Here is a 19,863-nt window from a genome sequence, read left to right as displayed (position 1 = left end):
TCATTCATCATCATCAGAAGAGAACATTAACTCTAAACAAGAAGTTCAGAATCTCTACTTTTCCATAAATCGTAAATCAAAGAATTTTTAAGTTTAGAATTTTCTTAAGCATTGACAGAGATCTCAAAATACCACTTCCACCACTTAAGTTAATGGATGACGATGATACAGAAATGACCATCATATGTTGGTCATACATGTACATACACTAAAAAGACATCATTCTTACGGCCCAGGAGTGGCTATATCTAATGGTAGAATTTCAGACACCAAGTAAACCATTTGACTGTCCTTACAGCCCAGGAGTGGCTATATCTAATGGTAGAATTTCAGACACCAAGTAAACCATTTGACTGTCCTTACAGCCCATGAGTGGCTATATCTAATGGTAGAATTTCAGACACCAAGTAAACCATTTGACTGTCCTTACAGCCCAGGAGTGGCTATATCTAATGGTAGAATTTCAGACACCAGTAAACCATTTGACTGTCCTTACAGCCCAGGAGTGGCTATATCTAATGGTAGAATTTCAGACACCAAGTAAACCATTTGACTGTCCTTACAGCCCAGGAGTGGCTATATCTAATGGTAGAATTTCAGACACCTAGTAAACCATTTGACTGTCCTTACAGCCCATGAGTGGCTATATCTAATGGTAGAATGTCAGACACCTAGTAAACCATTTGACTGTCCTTACAGCCCAGGAGTGGCTATATCTAATGGTAGAATTTCAGACACCAAGTAAACCATTTGACTGTCCTTACAGCCCATGAGTGGCTATATCTAATGGTAGAATGTCAGACACCTAGTAAACCATTTGACTGTCCTTACAGCCCATGAGTGGCTATATCTAATGGTAGAATGTCAGACACCTAGTAAACCATTTGACTGTCCTTACAGCCCAGGAGTGGCTATATCTAATGGTAGAATGTCAGACACCTAGTAAACCATTTGACTGTCCTTACAGCCCAGGAGTGGCTATATCTAATGGTAGAATGTCAGACAGCTAGTAAACCATTTGACTGTCCATAAAGCCCAGGAGTGACTATATCTAATGGTAGAATGTCAGACACCTAGTAAACCATTTGACTGTCCTTACAGCCCAGGAGTGGCTATATCTAATGGTAGAATGTCAGACACCTAGTAAACCATTTGATTCCTAAGCCCAGAGTGGCTATATCTAATGTAGAATGTCAGACTCCTGCATAACAACGTAAACCATTTGATCAGTCAAGAAGCACTAGTAAACCATTTGACTGTCCTAAAGCCCAGGAGTGACTAATTAGGTAGATATACTAATGGTAGAATGTCAAACACCTAGTACACCATTTGATTGTCCTTACAGCCCAGGAGTGGCTATATCTAATGGTAGAATGTCAGACAGCTAGTAAACCATTTGACTGTCCATAAAGCCCAGGAGTGACTATATCTAATGGTAGAATGTCAAACACCTAGTAAACCATTTGATTGTCCTTACAGCCCAGGAGTGGCTATATCTAACGGTAGAATGTCAGACACCTAGTAAATCATTTGACTGTCCTTAAAGCCCAGGAGTGGTAGAATGTCAGACAGCTAGTAAACCATTTGACTGTCCATAAAGCCCAGGAGTGACTATATCTAATGGTAGAATGTCAAACACCTAGTAAACCATTTGATTGTCCTTACAGCCCAGGAGTGGCTATATCTAATGGTAGAATGTCAGACAGCTAGTAAACCATTTGACTGTCCATAAAGCCCAGGAGTGACTATATCTAATGGTAGAATGTCAGACACCTAGTAGACCATTTGACTGTTGTGTTCCATTACATGGACTGGTAATGTCACACACTTTAAGGACTCAGACTCAGACTCAGCCGCCATGACCCAAAGATGGGTCAAAGTAATGGTAGAAAAATCAATAATCTTAACATTAATGCACCCACCTACATATATTTACTGGGGGGGGGGGGGGGGGGGGGGCAAGATGGAAAGCAATTGAACATGTATCTTCCTCTAGTTTGTGGTAGGCATAACATAAAAAGGCAATGTTTTAAAATCTTAAATGTGATCAAGATTCATAGATAAAAGCCTTTCTATACCATGGTGACAAACTGCTAGTGTATCTCCACCAGCACAAATTAGAATGTGAGACTTTTGCAAAGGATAGTCTGGCAGATTATTTTGCTACCAGGAGCATGTAACTAATCACAGCATAAGCTATGCACAATTACAAATTGATTATGTACATGCAAGTTCTCAGATGTGGACAGTTCTGCAATTAGTATTGGAGGAGCATGAAGCTATGTGGTTAGATCAGAGGGAAACTATCGCCATATAACGCCCACCTCCCTATCGCTGTCAGCATCTGTAGCCTTTGTACAATATACATAACACACTTAATTGTGTTAGCAGCCTCATCCACTGACACAAATTACTGCTGCAATATGTTTATAGCAAAATATATGTCACAAGTAACTTCATCCGAGTTCTCTGTTGGAGGAAATATGCATGTACTGCATAGACATATCAGAATTTCATATAACACATACCCCTCACGAGACTCTGCTTGAAAGATGTGATTTGGAGTCTTTGAGCTAAGATCTATGCCAAACGGAAATCTTCTAAAAAATGTGAGAAACATTTCTTGAAGCAGTAACAGGCATACCTCATTACCTACATGAATGTCTTCATAATAATTTTTTTCAGAAATGAGGGGAAATGATCAAAATCTGTCACCTTGGGTTTCTGTTATTAACAACAAACAAAAAGAAATCTGTCACCAAAAAGCTATTACACCTAGTATTCATCCTCATACTACTCTAATAGCTCTCTCTCCCAATGCTTTTATATGGTGTCTAAGACCCTAGTGGCTCTCTCAAGGTCATTTAAAGGTGACATCGGTAATAAACTATGCCAGATGGTATCCATAGGAAATCCATCCAAAGGTATCCAAAATGTCAATATTTACAGATACTATCTTGACACAAGATACCACACACCTGTGTACTAAGACAGCATTTTTCAAGAATTTTTTTTTTTCAAAAGATTTTTAGATGTTGGAGAAACATACACGTCACTGTCATCAAGGTAGCCCCTTCTTGAGCATTGTATCATCATCAACTTGGAATTAGGGAACTATAGGACTAACCTATGATGTAGGAATTCAATAAATATCTTTTATAAAACGAGAACATGGAGCCTATTTGAAATGGAATTATCTCTGTATACAGACCACCTGCTTATCAAGACCACTCTTTTGTGTTTTATTTTACCTGGTGACTTTAATAGACAAACATATATATAATATACATGTATTTTTTTTTTTGTAAAAATTTCTGTAGGTCATCATAAGAAAATCCCAAGCATTATGTAGCTGATGTCTAATTCACTGCTGGTTTATCATAAGTGTTAATACCAATCCATTTTCTGATAGCGTACATACAATCCTTAATGGCCGACATCAGCCAGATTTTTCTTATTCCATACACATTTGGATCGCATATGTTTTATTTCATTTACCTAATGGATTTTGCATCATTTCGCAAAATAGCAAGTCTGCAAGAAGATTTCATCACCTCTGCCAAGATCAAGGCCAATACATTTTTTGCATTAAAGAAAAAAAACTTTACAACATTTAATCTAAGCAATCTTCTTGTTGAAAAACACTAATATTTCTAAACTGCATGCTTTGGAACATATAAAACATATCAGATTAGTGTTTTTTTCATGCAGAAAAATTAATGAATAAATATATTGGTACAGGTATAAGATGGCATTGTTCTGTACAAATTAGCCAAGAGGTCTTTTACAGGTAGCTGAAGTGGTTTCTTAGAGCAATTAGGGTAGCAATATTCCTTGTTACATCACTTATAGATCTAGGCCAATTCCAATATGTACACATGATATGTTGTATAGGTTTGTGTTACCATTCTGATGTGTTTTTTCTAGTACATGATATACTAAAGAAACAGATTTGCCTAGTAATTTTTGTTTTTTGGTGTTTTTTTTGTATTCAAGCTAAAAATACTATAGCACTCAAAGCTCAATCTATTACACAAAAATAAGCTTGAAATATTGTCTTTGATCTATAAACAGTTTCCAAAACATAATGTTATGGACCTACAGATGTTTTGGGATGTAACATATTCCAAGACTTATGATAGTCATCAAGAAATTTTCATTAATGTTTATTTAATCGTGATCAAGACCATTTGAAAACAATAAAAGAAAAGAGTTTTGTATGGGTTGAATAGCAGTCAAACTTTTAATTCTTTGAAAAGGGGGAATGAGTGTTACATGTGTTATAGTACAGGCAAGTTGAATCACATGTACAAGATTCTATTTCTCACATAAGTTTTCTCCCTTTTTAGGTACAGCTCCGATGTGGATATCTGTGCTAGGACAATACTTTGAACAAAAAAGCATCTCTAAAGTAATTTACAACTTTGAGATTTGGCTGGCCTCAACGTTCTTTGCCTACACCGCAGGACTTGTGATAAACCGTTTTAAACCAGGAATGGCGGACGCCCTATTGACCTGGATCATAAAGCCATTCCTTCTACTCGCAACGATATTATACATTACCTTAGGAGTATATATAAATATGTACATGTTTGATAATATCAAAATTCATGCTGTGTTAGCTGCACTTCTGCTTCCAATAACAGCTTTTGCCATAACCTTTGGTCTTTCAAAATTGTTTCGCCAAAAACCGAAATTTTGTCAGTCGGCTGCGCTAGAAACTTCTAGTTTCAACTGCCTAATAGTGCTTGCTGCAATACGGTTCACACTTCCGAAAACTGCCGCTGACCTAGCGTCAGAGATACCCATGTGGATAATGTTCACAATTCCTGGGATGTATGTGATTCTTTCCGTGATTCGAGTGATCAAAAACTTCATTTCCAATTTTCTGGAAAGTCGAAAACAACAACAATTTCGACACTTTAGCATCGCATCAGGAATAGTAAATCAGGCCAATATGGCTGCCTTATCAGCACCGCTATTTGTAACCGAGGTTACCGATGATGAACAAGGATCGGTGAGCGAGAAAATCACCGTGTTATAGCATATAGAATTATTTATTCTGGAGCAGCAGATAACATTATAGTACGTACGTGATATTGTATCCTCTTAGATGAGTATAAACTCAGTTAATTATATAAAATATATATAACTACATGTGTGTATATTGGAAACTGTTTATCATAATTTATATAAATTCCAGGAAAAGACGTTACCATGACCATATCTGGAATGGGTTTTATTTTGTATGTCATTTGTCCATGGTGTATGTGCGTTTTTTATTTCATCAGTATCTGAGTTAAAAACGGGAAAGTTTCCCCCACTATTCCAATGACTATTAATGTATAAAACATAACTTGTTTGACCTGTTTCAAGCTTCCCAGCGATCATGTTCATGATCTCATTCATATTGCTCATTAAAACACATTACTATTTATTTAGGGAGTTATCTGTCCTTGGAGGTAGGTATTGTTATGTCATATGTTTGTGAGTAAATATCCTTTTTTCAATAAGAATGGCATCATATTTACCCACAAACGTATGATATCACAAGCAGTACCAATCAACAAGGAAGATAACACTGTGATAAACAAAGACAAAATATGACAGGTCATTCTGCCAATAAAGAAATATTCTTCAAGGAGCATAAAGGAGTTATTTTCAGTTCAACTATAGTTTTATTTATTTCACATTAACATAATTAAAACAAGATTTGAGTGGCATACATTCTTTATTATGTGTGTTTATCCAATTATGTTAAAAGAAAATTGTTATTATTACAATGGCAAAATCATACTGCAAATAGGCAGGGAGTTAGTGTAAAGCTGTTAAAATTATAAACAACCTTAAGGAGGCTTAAAAAATATCTGCTTCACGTATAGGCAGTAGACATTTTATATGTTTGCTAATTATATGAAATACATTAAGAGTAATTAGGTACTGACCAAGAATAGGCTCAATCACATATATGTTACTTTATTTTTAGATTCTGAGTTAGAGATATATTTGTGTAGATTTATTCCCTAGCTTGTAGTGTAACATATTCATGTTGTCATTAATTCATATTTTTCTATCCATGATTAGCACCCTCCCCTAGTTTTATATAACTGTTTCATATACAATTGTTTTGCTGCATCATAATGGACCCATTTACCTATTAATCCATGCAACAGTGAACTACAGCCATAGAATACCAAGAGTAAGCAATAATAGAAATGTCTTGGCATATGAAACAAATCTAATAACTACAGTATCATAATGAGAGTATTCTCTACGTGGTGAATAAATACTTGGCCCAGAATCACAGTGCTATAATGATCCACTAGGTAGTGATCCCCTGTGTTCTGAAGTTAGACCTATCACCACCAAGGAAGAAGTCTTCCTATATGTTTGAAACTTTTCTGGTATATATACTTGTTAACCTATCACAGCAAAGAGTAGAAAAACAACCCAATATATATTCTCTACTAATTTGATGAGCTTTGATCAGTAAATTGCACTTGGTTCATATAAAATATCACTTACACATAAAACAATACAACACAAATTGATCATTGAGTAAACATTTCAATAAGGACAAGTATCAATAGGTGCAACGGTTAAACTGATATGTCAAACGGTTAAACTGATATGTCAAACGGTTAAATTGATATGTCATGCAAAGAAAAGAACAGATTTATGTCTGTTGTTGATTAAAAATATTATACAGATTTTAAAGGGTAAACTTCCACTATTTATTAATTAAGGACTTGAAGATAAATGAAAGATAAATGAAAACATCTCATTAACAAGAAACTATAATTATTAGTGCAACTACCAAATTGGACATAAGGACTCCAGTCTGAAAAATCTGCAAATTTTTAAGCCCCATCATTTGAAAGTTACATGGCAACCAGCCTAGTACAAAAAGGTTATACATATGTGTACCACAAAGAAACAATTACTTATTTTAATTATTGGAACGTACTTGTGTCAAACCACATAAAATTTCTTTATTTTTTTTAACAACGATCTTATATTTCAATAATGATAACAACACATTTACCATTTAAATCACTGCTTTGTAAAGCAATCTTAAATAAAAGCTGGACTCGTAATAAAAATAGTACACTGTAACAGATTCTAAGGTTACTTACAAATAATGTTCAGTTTTCACAGTAATATGGTGCTGGTTTCAATCGATATGCATGTTTGTGCAGGCAAGAGGAATAAAAAAAAATTGGCAGGTAACTGATGCCGTCAATGTAATTAATGTGACATACAGGCAAACATTTTCCTTTAAGGACTTGGTAAAATGATGTAATTTCTGAAAAAAAATCAATATGGGCTATACACTGTAATCAATTTGGGTAATGCTTCTCAGTGGTCTTATCTAGTGCAGCCATAAGCGAACAACATGTCTTTTACATGCCTAGGAACGATTTATCAGAGCCAACCAAGACCGACACTCTTAACATATACTAAATAAACATCGTCTCTCTCAGCAATCAAAATGGCGTCTTTTTTCTATGTAAATCTTCTCCGTTTCATCAGCCATATTCCGTTTTCCAACTTTGCAGATAAATTTTATCAACACACCAGTTCAAAAAAATTACTGTTTGAAGAGAGGGAGGAGTATTCACACTAACCCTAAATCAATTTGGTGTTCAAATTCATGATCAACTTCAAGCAAAATTAGCTGTGATAATGGGTCTTTTGAAAAAAAATAACAAAGTCTATGGAAAAGTATTCTTACATTAACCTACTTTTAGCAGAAAATTCTGATTTCACACAAGAGATAAGTTCAGTACACTAGAATGTTCCATAGGAAATCTGGGTTGTACTGGATGTGTGTATTATATCATATTTTAAATCTGTTTTATTGAAGTCCTTGTTTACACAATTTCAAGGATGGAGTTTGGTATAAAATATGACCCAAATTTCTGAAAAAATAAATCCCTCAAATAATCAACAGATTTGAGTTAAAATAAAACATCTTTTCAATAAATCTGGACATAAATACATGTCCCTTAAGTAGTAAACATTTTCCTATGCAGCTGTATTTTTGTTTTACCTCCACTGTCCACAATGCCATGGATACATGACAGTAGTATTTTTAATTAAGACATTAGCTGCTATCCTTATCAAACTTTTTAGCTCACTTAGCTGGTCAGCTAATCAATTAAATCACTAGTATTCATAAAGTACCTAATGGAGTTTAACCAGGTTTAATTTAAAACAGTCATTGAAATGAGGATGCAGCTACCTTATTGAAGCGAGATGGATGAAGTTCATGGTGTCTTTGAGTAGCTGCTATTTGAGTACAAAATGTATTAGTTAAATTTGGTAGGAAATATCCTTGGAGAAAGGAAGCACTTTGTATCCAATCATATATATATGGTCAAAAAGGAATACAGATCATAATCACTTAAATATTGAGTTTTCTCTTCAGTAGAAACAGAATGTAGCCATGAAATACTGGTTAATACTGAAATGTTTTCTAAATATGTTGAATTTGATAAGACTGTTGAAATACAATTTCTTGTAACTTTTCTGTATTTATTTTGGATGCTTGCATTAAATGTGATCAAACAGAATATCATATATTTTATCATAATGTAGCGAGAGTTCTACTAGGAATTCAGTTATATTTTATCAAATTATATTTTTTGTAAAGTTCAGTTTAAAAAAATTGAGCATTAAGTCACTACTTCAGATTATCTGGAAATTTAAAAGAAAACAACAACAAGATTTAGATATATCTTCATTAATATGAAATATTCTCTTCTTGAAAAATTCTTGATTCTCAAAATAAAGCCATGCTCTCTTAATATCCTTAGTATACAGGTTATATCTGAGGACTATTTTACATGATATCATGAACATTATTACATTACCAATTTTCATTTCATGTCATGAGTGCTTGAACATTTTGAGAGCCAGTCCTATTTTTGCATTCCACCACCAACTGTAAGTAGAGTGAAATTTGTCTAATCTTACCAGTATTGGCATACTGCCTAATCTAAACCCTCAGTATTCTGACATCCTGTCTAATCTAAAACCTCAGTTTTCTTACATACTGCCTAATCTGAACCCCCAGTATTTTGATGTCTTCCCTAATCTGAACCCTCAATATTATGACATCCTGCCTAATCTGAACCCTAAATATTATGACATCTTGTCTATATTGAACCCTCTTTATTCTGACATACTACCAAATCTGAACCGGCAGTATTCTGACATATTATCTAATCTGAACCCTCAATATTCTGACATTCTATCTAATTTTAACCCTCAATATTCTGACTTCCTGCCTAATCTGAACCCTCAGTATTATGACTTCCTGCCTAATCTTAACCCTCAGTATTCTGACTCTTTGCCTAATCTTAACCCTCAATATTCTGACATCCTGTCTAATCTTAACCCTCAATATTCTGACATCCTGCCTAATCTGAAACCTCAGTATTGTGACATTCTGTCTAATCTGAACCCTCAGTATTATGACATCCTGCCTAATGTGAACCCTCAGTATTATGACATTCTGTCTAATCTGAACCCTCAGTATTCTGACTTCCTGTCTAATCTGAACCCTCAGTATTCTGACATAATAACTAATTTGACCCTTGTGTATTCTTATGTTCTGTCTTGCCTGACCAGATGTTTCTGAATCCTGTCTAATCTTGCCCCTGCCAACCTGTGTAACCTGACCCTTAATTGAAATTCAATCTTTCAATTCAAAGCACAATTAATCCTGTCAATAAGGACCACCTAAGGGAAAAGGCAAAATGTCTTTTTTTAATACATATGTAAGATTGTGCTGGAATTAGCCTTTTTCTATCCCAATAAGTGGTCGTATTAAGCAAGTGATTTTTATATATGGGTTAAGTACCACACGATTTTTTAATACTCTGATAAAAATGCCACAATCCTTGATGGTATCTTTAGATTAGACAAGTTTCACTTTTGTGTGTAGAAAGACTTACAGAAAATCATTGCATAATAAATATATCAATATATATACAATGTGTATGTACACTATACATATATTACTTAGACGTAATGATCTATAGGAACAGTTGATGGTAACATAATAGTAACATAATATATTGTATATCTACCTACATCGGTATATATTTAGTTAATTTATTGATTATTGTATGACAGAATCCGGTCAGTACCTAAATCAGACTGACTATAATATGTTTACACTGTAAGAATCACTGATGTACATGTACAGCATGAAATGGCTGTGGTTTAATGGTTGAGGTGTCTCACCTATAGAAAGGTCATGACCTCTGATGTGTCTGACATACAGGAAGGTCATGACCTCTGGGTTACAGGTGTGGAGCCTATACATGAAATATGTAACCTATTGTAAGCTCCGAGACTGGGACCCCAAAAAATATTGCTTAAAATCAGAATTTGCTCAAAATGGGGTTATTTCTATGGGAAATCTGAGACAAGTTCTTGACATCATCTCAATGTGAAATAACTTTTTACCCTAAAAACACAGCAATGATATCTATCATATTCTGTATCTGCATAATACAGAGTTGTCTGCCCTTGCGGGTAGGTATTCATTTTGACATAATGTGTTTGCGAACATAACGTAATAATTTTCAAAGAAAATGGCGTGAATTTCGCTCACAAAATAATTATGTCAAAATGGATACCTACTCGCAAGGGCAGACAACTCTGTAATATGCAAAGTTGGAATAGACACTTAAGAGAAGCCATTTAATGTTCTCAGTTATGAAAAGAAACCTTAAGTAAATACCTTGTTGAAACGAACCAACCAAATATTTCAGTATAGTTTTTAGAAGCAGAATGTAGGTACAACTGTTTATAAATTCATGCCTAATTGGAATGGTCCCAGTGATGTGCAGATTAGACACAGAACTAATTAATTATAATGAGATGATAAGATTGCATTGTTAATTGTTTTGTTAATTCACACTGTTTGTTGTTTTAGCGAATTGTGATTGGAGAATCGAATATACCTGTTGTTATTTAGATGCCATCCAATAAAGTATATGAGCCCACAATGTTTGTCGGAGATGTTGTAATACTAATATTGATATGAATTGATGTGTAACATTTTCATCAGAGTTATACATACCTCAAACCTAAACTTTTCCCATTTTCAACAAAAATTATCAATCCATTAAACATCTTTTCATGCAAAAGAGGGAAATTTTTATGTAAGGGAGATAACTCTGAAGGCCAAAAATAAACTTTAAAATGTTCATAAACTATTCAGCATTGAACAAACCTTTTCAGAAAAGAAATATGTTCAAATATTCAAACATGATTTTTAACATAAGTTGTCTGATTAACATCAATTGGACCAACTACAGATTACTTATTTTTAGATATCACCAAATTACATGACAGAAATTATATATTGTAAAGTGATACTACCAGGTTAATGACAAACTCGTGATATCAGTATATCAATTATCTGGCCTATATATCAGCAATCTTCATTCACAACAACACTGTTCACAACCTTACTCTACTTTCCCTCTTTTTTATGACTTAATAAGATTTTTTATGAGCAAATAAAGTTATTGTTTCATTCCTTCTGTATTAAAAACATTTGTCAAAGATTTAATATCAATGGTTGTTTCCATATAATGAAAGTTACAAAATATTATCTACCAAATTATGATGATAAGAAAATCCCTTGATTCCTTAACTTATTTTCTTCTCTGACCTTGACCTTGCCAGGTATAAAGGAGAGTGTGACCTTGACCTCATTGTGGCCATAATGTTTGTGTATTGATCATGGTCACACATGACCTTCATGTATTACGTAATGGCCGATTGATCACATCCATTTTCCTTGTTGAATTATTTAATACAATAAAACAAAAGCAGTAAACAGACAATAATGTGTTGCTTTATCATTTTAAGAAATAAAGAACTGTACTTTTTGGGTTTATATACTGCAAGTGTACCTGAATGCTATGGGCTAATGCTTATTTTACCAATAACTGCTTTGCAAATTCAATATGCAATACAAAATACATGTTAGAATACATAGAATGAATTATCTTTTAAAAGACAGAACAAGCATGTCACATATACTACATAATTTCACTAATAATTGAAACTAAATCAAATCTATGATCATCAAAAAGAAAATTAATTGATCAAAGTTAGCTAATCTTCAAATTGAAAAGCCAAAAATGTCAGATTCAGTGATAGCCACTGAAATGCTTACTTCCTTAATTTAACAGTATGATTAAAATTCAGGCTTGTTTCATCAGTGTTCTTTTGGCTTAACCTAATTAGTTAAAAAACAAAACCAAAAACAAGTGGCAACTTATAAATCCGATAGAACGATGACACATTGTCAATTTCTGAGCACCTTCATTTGAATGTTCTTTCAAAGTTCCCTATTTGCTGGCAGACTTAATTTTCCTTTAATTACTTACTGCCAAAACCTTACAAAATTTGGTATTAAGGTTTTTCCTAATATGAAAATTAAGCAGAGCACAAATCTGACATAAGTTTTCTAATCTTTCAATTAAGAAGAGAACACATCTGACAAGAGTTTCTACGAATTAGAAGATTGCTTTAGGCACTGATAGATTAAGAAACTTTGATCTTCCTTCAAGTTAATTGCCATTTTTACTTACTCTCCAAAAATGCAAGGTCACAGCAATTTTTGTTAATTACTCAATCAAGAATTCCTCTCTGATAAACAAGATCCCCAGTTTTGTTTTATATGAAACGTTCAATTCAAGAAGTGAAATAGAATTGGAAACTTAAACTTTCCTAATAGTGGAGATATCCTTGAACTTTAAGAGAAAATATTTGTTTGTTTAAGTATACAGAGTTATCTGCCCTTGTGGGTAGTTATTGAATGTGACGTCATGTGTTTGTGAGTGTAACATCATACTTTTCCGAGAAAATGATGTGAATTGCGCTCACAAAATAATGACGTAACAATCAATACCTACCCTCAAGGGAGCTAACTCTGTAATATGCAAAGACGGAATTATGTCCTATAACAGCCAGGGTCATTAACAGACATGCCAGGTTTAGGTGGGGATAGAACCCAGAGAAAAACCACAGACCTGTGGTCAGTAACCAGAAACTGCCACACATGGGATTTGAACTTGAAACCCACAGGTGGAAGATTAAATAGTGGTAATATGTCAAACACTTTATCCACTAAGCCACTGATGCCCCTAAAAGTAATAACAAAGATAAAGGTTTTGTCACCTTTATATTCAATGATTAAACTCTGGAAATGTTTGATACACAAGTCCCACTAAAAAGTACATTGATCATTAGACAATGTAAGGCTGTGGCCAAGTGGTTAAAGTGTCCTAACATATAATAAATTATTACCACTGGTTGTTCACTTATGATCAAACCAATATCCAAGAACCCTTTCTTCTAACCAGTTTAGTCTCCTTTTGGTGCTTGTAACGACAAGCTTTCTTCATTGTTTAATTTAGAATTGACTTAAGGTTGGTAGACAAATTCATTATTTTGTTGAATCCATAAATATTAATGCTGAAACAAAGTGGTCCAATTAAACTGAATAGATATACATATAAAGCTTCCTAAACGTTCAATTAGGAGGAGACAGAATTTCTGCTGGCCGGAGGAGCAATTATAAGCCAAGCAATAGGTATTGCCTACTGGATCAAATTTACTGGGTTAACAGGCAGAAACTTCAGGAAGACCCGGTTTTTGTTCTCAATGGCTCTATCATTAATTCAGGAAAATTCAATATTTTGTACTATTTTTACGTTCACTTTGGATCCACAGCTCACTTCCAAACTGTCCGAAAGCAAGCTACCAGAGAGCACTTTACGAAGAACAGCCTCACTAAATCTTTTTTACAGTGCCTCCACCGATACATAATACATGGGTTTCCTGAAGCCTGAGTTGTTGTTTTTTCTCTCTCCCCCAGACAAACTAGCCATTCTTTCTGATGTAAGCTATCCATCAACTTCATGGACCAACAAATTGCTGCATTTACAAACAGAGCTACACTATGAACAGGTGACATAGCTGATAGATTGTTGTTTACATCTCAAGTAATCCAACCTTCTATACTAAAGTACCATATTATGCCTTTATCCATAACCTTCAATACTAAATGACATAATGAATGAACATCTATCATTGTTTCAATAAAAGTTTGTCGCATCGCAATTCAGGTTCCCTCTCTCAGCAATTTTTGTACAACAGAAGTTTAAAGCTTGAAGTTTTTTGAACTACCATAAAACTCATTCACACCCTGAGCACACAGCTGAACTTTAAAGATTCTCCGACTAGAACTGACTAGTAATGAAATGTGAAGAGTCAATAACTCAAATCAAAAGTGTCAATAAAGCGAACAATGAATTCTTTATAAGGCCTCCACATATGAATCATTCATCTATGATATCACATTTTGTCAATATTGTCATCATTTTGATATTGAACTATTGGTCTAGTTGTTTATTTCTATTTTGCTGGAATACTTAGTCATTGCACCCTATAGATCAATCATGGCAAGTGCAGATTAAATACAATCCATCAATTTCCTGACCTTAACACAGATGGAAGGAAAAAAGACAGACAAGATTGAAGAGACATCTATGTGCCTACCATTAAAAGATTAATTTAATGCAATGAAAGAATTGTATTATTAACAACTGATAACACTAAGCATGAAAAAGATTTCAGAATAAATTATGAAACAAAAAAAAACTAATATGTCAACTTGACATTTAAGAGACAGTGTTACCTCAAAAACTGAAAAGGCTTAATTACGAAAAACCTAAAGGAAACTAAATACTGTATTTTCTCCTAATAAGGGCACCAGGCGCAGGTAATTAGCTGAAGGGGACGCCATTATTTGATATCATTTTCAGATGGATTTTTTTCTGAAAAAGACTATAGTCATCTTGTTTTTATTTTCATATTTTTCTGAAACTTACTAAAACCATCTTATGTTTTTAAGTCAAGTAAGTATTGGAATTATGAAGAAATGTATGCACCAGAAGTATTTAACATTGGTTAATTGTGTCTGTTTCACAGAATTTTGGCTTTTCATGCTCACCTCTTTGTTTACCATGCGTTCACAAATGGAAGATGGTGCTTTCGAACGCTACTTTTTGTTCTTTGGCAGATGGGAAATACTGACAAGAACACACATTAAAAAGCTTAGAAATTACAACACTCCTGTTATTTAGGAACCTTTATCATAGGTATACAGTAAGTATTCATAAAACCTGTATAGACATTGCTAAAATGTTGTTGCTAATTAATCTTCATCACATGTGTGTGGGACATTTAAGTGACAGGTTTTGCTTTGAACATATGGCAATCTGGCTGTTTCTATGCTTATAAACACTCGACTCCAATGCAATAAATATAGATATGTTAGGCATCAAACTAGTGTGAAATGGTATTTTATTAAAACCTGCAAAGACAAACCGCCACAATCTGCCACAAAAATTGTATGAAATTAGTAGATTTTTTCAGCAAAAAATGTGAGGGTGCACTTATTAGAGTCGAGGAGGCACTCTTAATAGGGAAAATACAGTATCCTTTTAAATCTGTTGTTAGATTTCTTTTACCGGTAAAATCAAATTCATTTTATAACCAATACAACAACTTTGGCTTTATGAAATCTAAAATATATATAAGTTGTTTGCTTTAAGATTCAGATGCAAATTCTACAACTGGCTCAGAAATTGATTTAAAGCATTTCATGTATTGAATCATCTAAAGAACTTTGTCTTTTCTAAAACATCCTCCAATGATAACTCTCCACATATAATGAAGGCCATACAATGACTGCCAAACAGTTTGGCACCAAATTCTAAACGCTGATCTGAAATTTATTTATGACCTTAGAAGAACTTATGTGTGCTTCAGTACGTCAATTGGCTTAAACTACCCAGTAAAATTTACATATAGCATATACAGACTGTCATATGAGGTACAATAACAGGCAAGCAAGTCGGCTTAAATTCCCTAAATGAATCCTAGACAGTCTAGCTGGCATCGATGCCATGGCTGTTTAGACTCTGAAAGAACTGAGAAAAACTGTAACTCTGGGCTGCACGTTCTCTCATACTGTTAACAAGTCGGCTAAAAATACACCAAATTTGTCTATAGAAGCTTAGTTTGGCACATATTGATCTGAGCCTTCTGGAAAGCCATGGTTCTATGTGAATGACGTGGTAGGTGACACGCATTCAAAGCACTACAGGATTATAATCAGATTTTATTGCAATCCAGAAATTTATTAGTTTCAATGACAATTTCTTTTTTATTCTTTTTCATAATACAATATCGTCAATATCAATTGGATTTTTACACAAAATATTTTGTTATGAATACATTAACCATGTATCTATTTCTGTACTCTTTGCTGAAGCTTACAAGTGAATTTTGTTAAATCGCAAATTAATCAGATCAGAATCCATGTCATATGTAAAAAAAATTAGGAAAAGAAAAATAAATCATTTGAAGTGTTATAAAGATCTGCATAAGAATTAACTTAAGGTGCTGGAAAGCCAACTTAAAGAGAACAAACCAACCATGTTCTAATAGCTAGACTGTATCAATATCTGTACATCAAAACTGACAAAAGACTAGCAGTATTAATAGACTCCTAACATTGCATGATCATAAAAACTACCACCCTGAACCAGCCTTAAATAAAGATACCTTTATATATAGAGAGATATTTCAACTGACTCTAAGAAGACCAACATGCAGCCAGAAATGACCAGTTTACCAGATGGTTACATCTTTGCCCTATTGTTTTCTGAACAAAACGACAATGAAAGCAATTCTACTGATAGGGCGAAAATTTCAAAATTCTCAACTGCAATAGTTCTTGAATGTGTCACAGTATTTAGGAGATGATGTACATCCTAAATCTGTGAAGACCACTGACTTGAAGCTTGACCAACAGAGCATTTCTGATTCATGTAACATTGTTCATGGGCATCCGCAAACAGCCTCAATGAAGTACACATGCATGCACCAGCACTTTTAATTTCTTATTCCAGATTTGATTCCAACTAGTGCTTCATTTCTGCATTTGAAGCTTTATTGATGCATAAATGCTCTTCTTATATACTTCTTTCAATGCCATCAGCATCCAAACACAACAATCCTAAATATTAAAATATAAATAAATAGATTTATAAAGTATGATGATGTTGCTAGTTAATGGCTTGGTCTACGTAAACTATAGACTGCTGGGATGCTATTGAAAGCCAGTCTCATCACTAGGTGACATGTTCTCATGCATGTAACATCAACCTACAACATGCAATATATCAATACAAGGTTAATGGCACTTAAAACAGAATGCCCATTTAATCATTTTTCACTGCTAAAACCAGTTTTCTGCATGCCAATCCAATCTGGAGTGATTTAATTAGAAAATATTGCCGTAGCATCCACTGCGATTCTGTATTCATTGATCGGTTTAATTTTCAAAGTCAATACTGTTATTGTTTGTTTTACTAGTTTATTCAGGGAATTCAGTAGTATGAATAATCCATGGTGCTCTTTAGTGATTTTTTTTTATAAGAATAAAAGACGACCAAATCATGCAAAGATACACAAAGGAAACTACAGTAATGCTATAAATATTACAATTCCAAGAATTTAGCAGAATAATTATCTAGCAACTGACATAGAAAATTGACTCAAACACAAAAAATGATAGCTAATCTTTGACATATCAAACCGACAAAAAAAAAACTTTTAATCTTTCAAATTTCTGGGGGAAAGAAATTCTGTACTCTGTCTTCAGCTGTAACTATATTTTTCTGTGGTTACTATGTCATATCCCATCAACTAGTATCCTAAGAAAATGCCCTGCATTGGTCTCAAACATGTGACCATGTAGATATGCTAAACACTTTTCTTATGGTAATCCTTTAGAAATAAAAGCAAGTAATGGAATTAAAGAATAAAAAGTGTAGAAAGTAGATTAATATTCAGCTAAATGAACAATTTGTCTTCAATTACCTTTCAGATTAATTTGATTCTTTCAGGATTATTTCTAATTTCTATTAAATACATTTAATACTTTTTTCGAACAATTAAGATTAACTAATGCTGATCAATGCGGCAAACTGTCGATCAACTTTACATGTTGTGGGGAATCCGATTACAGTAAACAGCATCCACCTAATTCAACCAAATACCATTATGTTCCTATTCCATCCTAATTATCAATCAGTTACTGTATCAATTAAGTCATCAATCGTTATTAAGCTTTTCTTTCTGATTATAGTCAATGTCAAATACTCTAAACCTTAATATCAGATTCCAAAGAGTGAGCTCAAATGTTAGTGAGTTGTAACTTTAATTACTGTAGCAACCAGACAGGGGTTAAACAACAAAACCTAGATCAAATTCCATGAATGCTCAAAAACTTATCAAATCATTTGTATTTGCATCAATTTAATCTCTTACCACAATAATAAGAGCATACTGAGACATGAAATCCTTGGATAATAGAATTCTCGTCTTTTTTATAAATGACCTTGAGAATATTTCACTTGGGTTTTGCCATATTAGTCAAAAATATAATTTTGAAAGAATTTGAAACTTCTCCAAATTTTATTAATTTTCCCTTTATCTAAATTTCATTGCTTCATTTTCCCAAATGTAAATACATGGGTCTTATTATCAAAGAAGTGAAAAAATGTCCTTGAGTGACACACAATTAAGCTGAACCACAGAATGTTTATGCTGGTTTGTATAATTATAAATTTAAGGTGGGACAATAAAATCTCATTCCTCACTCAAAAAAGAATCAAACTCAAGTGTAAAATTTTCTTTTTTAAATCTGGTTCTGGCCATCTCAGCAAAAGTTCATGTCACCAGACAGGGCTTTTTGTCAGCATGATTTGGGTGATTTGCCAAAATTCCAAATTCAAGCCTTAAATTTCCCAAAATCAAAGTTTCTTGATAACTATCCAAAAATATTGCATGAACTTAGTTTAATAAGGATTCAATATTTGTGAATTAGCTTCAGAAAAGTACATTAACTACACTTGAAATTAAAAAAATCTTATTTATTAGAATTTATTTCCTATTTCATAATTTTCCCCAAATCTTGGTTTTGTCGCACATTTTACCAAATTCAAAGCCACTGGCCCCATTCCCAAAGCAGTGAGAAAAAGCTCTGCCAGAGTTACCTCATTGGTATCTAGGTTCTAATTAACTTTTTCTTACACATCGGTTCATGAATTTTTCTACTTGCTGAATATCCTGTAATAATTATTTATCCTGTTTCTTTTCTATGCACAATCTAGTCCTAAATTAGTCAATAAAATTCAGAAACTTGGGCACTACTTGGTATCTAACAGAATTTCTATATGAAAGGAAAGATAACTCTACTTTCAGCAATGCTAGTGAGCCTGGTATATCAGTATATGAAGCATTAGTAACTATTATGTATTAACAATTAGTTTATGAATGATTTTTCTTTTTCTGTGGTCAAAGCATATATCTCTACATTGGGGTAAGTATCAGTTATGTTAATTTCTGTGTTTATTTCTAATTTACATTTGGCAAAAATGCTTTTTTCATTATCTCTCTAAGACACCTAAGAATAAAACTGTAGCCACTGTTTTATACATGTAATGTATTATTATATCTTTATAAGATAAACCATAACTGTCATCCAGAATTGACCAGAACACCAGCTAATGCCACCAGGTTTCAATGAAATATTTCAAGTAGTTAAGGAAGAATAGCCATTTAATCAATTATTAACAAAGGGACATAACTCCAAAAAAGTTGGCAGTATCTTGTTCAAATATAGATTACACATATCTACACTGTAAAAGGATTATTTCTACCAAGCTTCATTGAAATCCCTCCAGTAGTTAA

At 33.5% G+C, this 19,863-nt stretch overlaps 2 protein-coding genes across 2 annotated transcripts in view; one reads left to right on the top strand and one right to left on the bottom strand.

Annotated features, from left to right (window-relative positions):
- The window catches only part of LOC138325435 (uncharacterized), a 29,913-nt gene extending 18,050 nt beyond the window's left edge, over nt 1-11,863 (top strand). Inside the window, exon 4 of the mRNA XM_069271105.1 lies at nt 4,350-11,863. Coding sequence (XP_069127206.1) covers nt 4,350-5,044 — 695 coding nt within the window. The 3' untranslated portion in view covers nt 5,045-11,863. The remainder of the gene's footprint in view (nt 1-4,349) is intronic.
- Nucleotides 1-19,863, bottom strand: part of LOC138325436 (trafficking protein particle complex subunit 13-like) — a 118,699-nt gene that overhangs the window by 96,806 nt on the left and 2,030 nt on the right. The window lies entirely within an intron of this gene.

This window comes from Argopecten irradians, chromosome 6 (genome assembly GCF_041381155.1).
Source record: "Argopecten irradians isolate NY chromosome 6, Ai_NY, whole genome shotgun sequence".
NCBI classification, from domain to species: Eukaryota; Metazoa; Mollusca; class Bivalvia; order Pectinida; family Pectinidae; genus Argopecten; species Argopecten irradians.
Note: the sequence above shows the minus strand (reverse complement) of the source record. Positions and strands in the feature narration are given on the sequence as shown.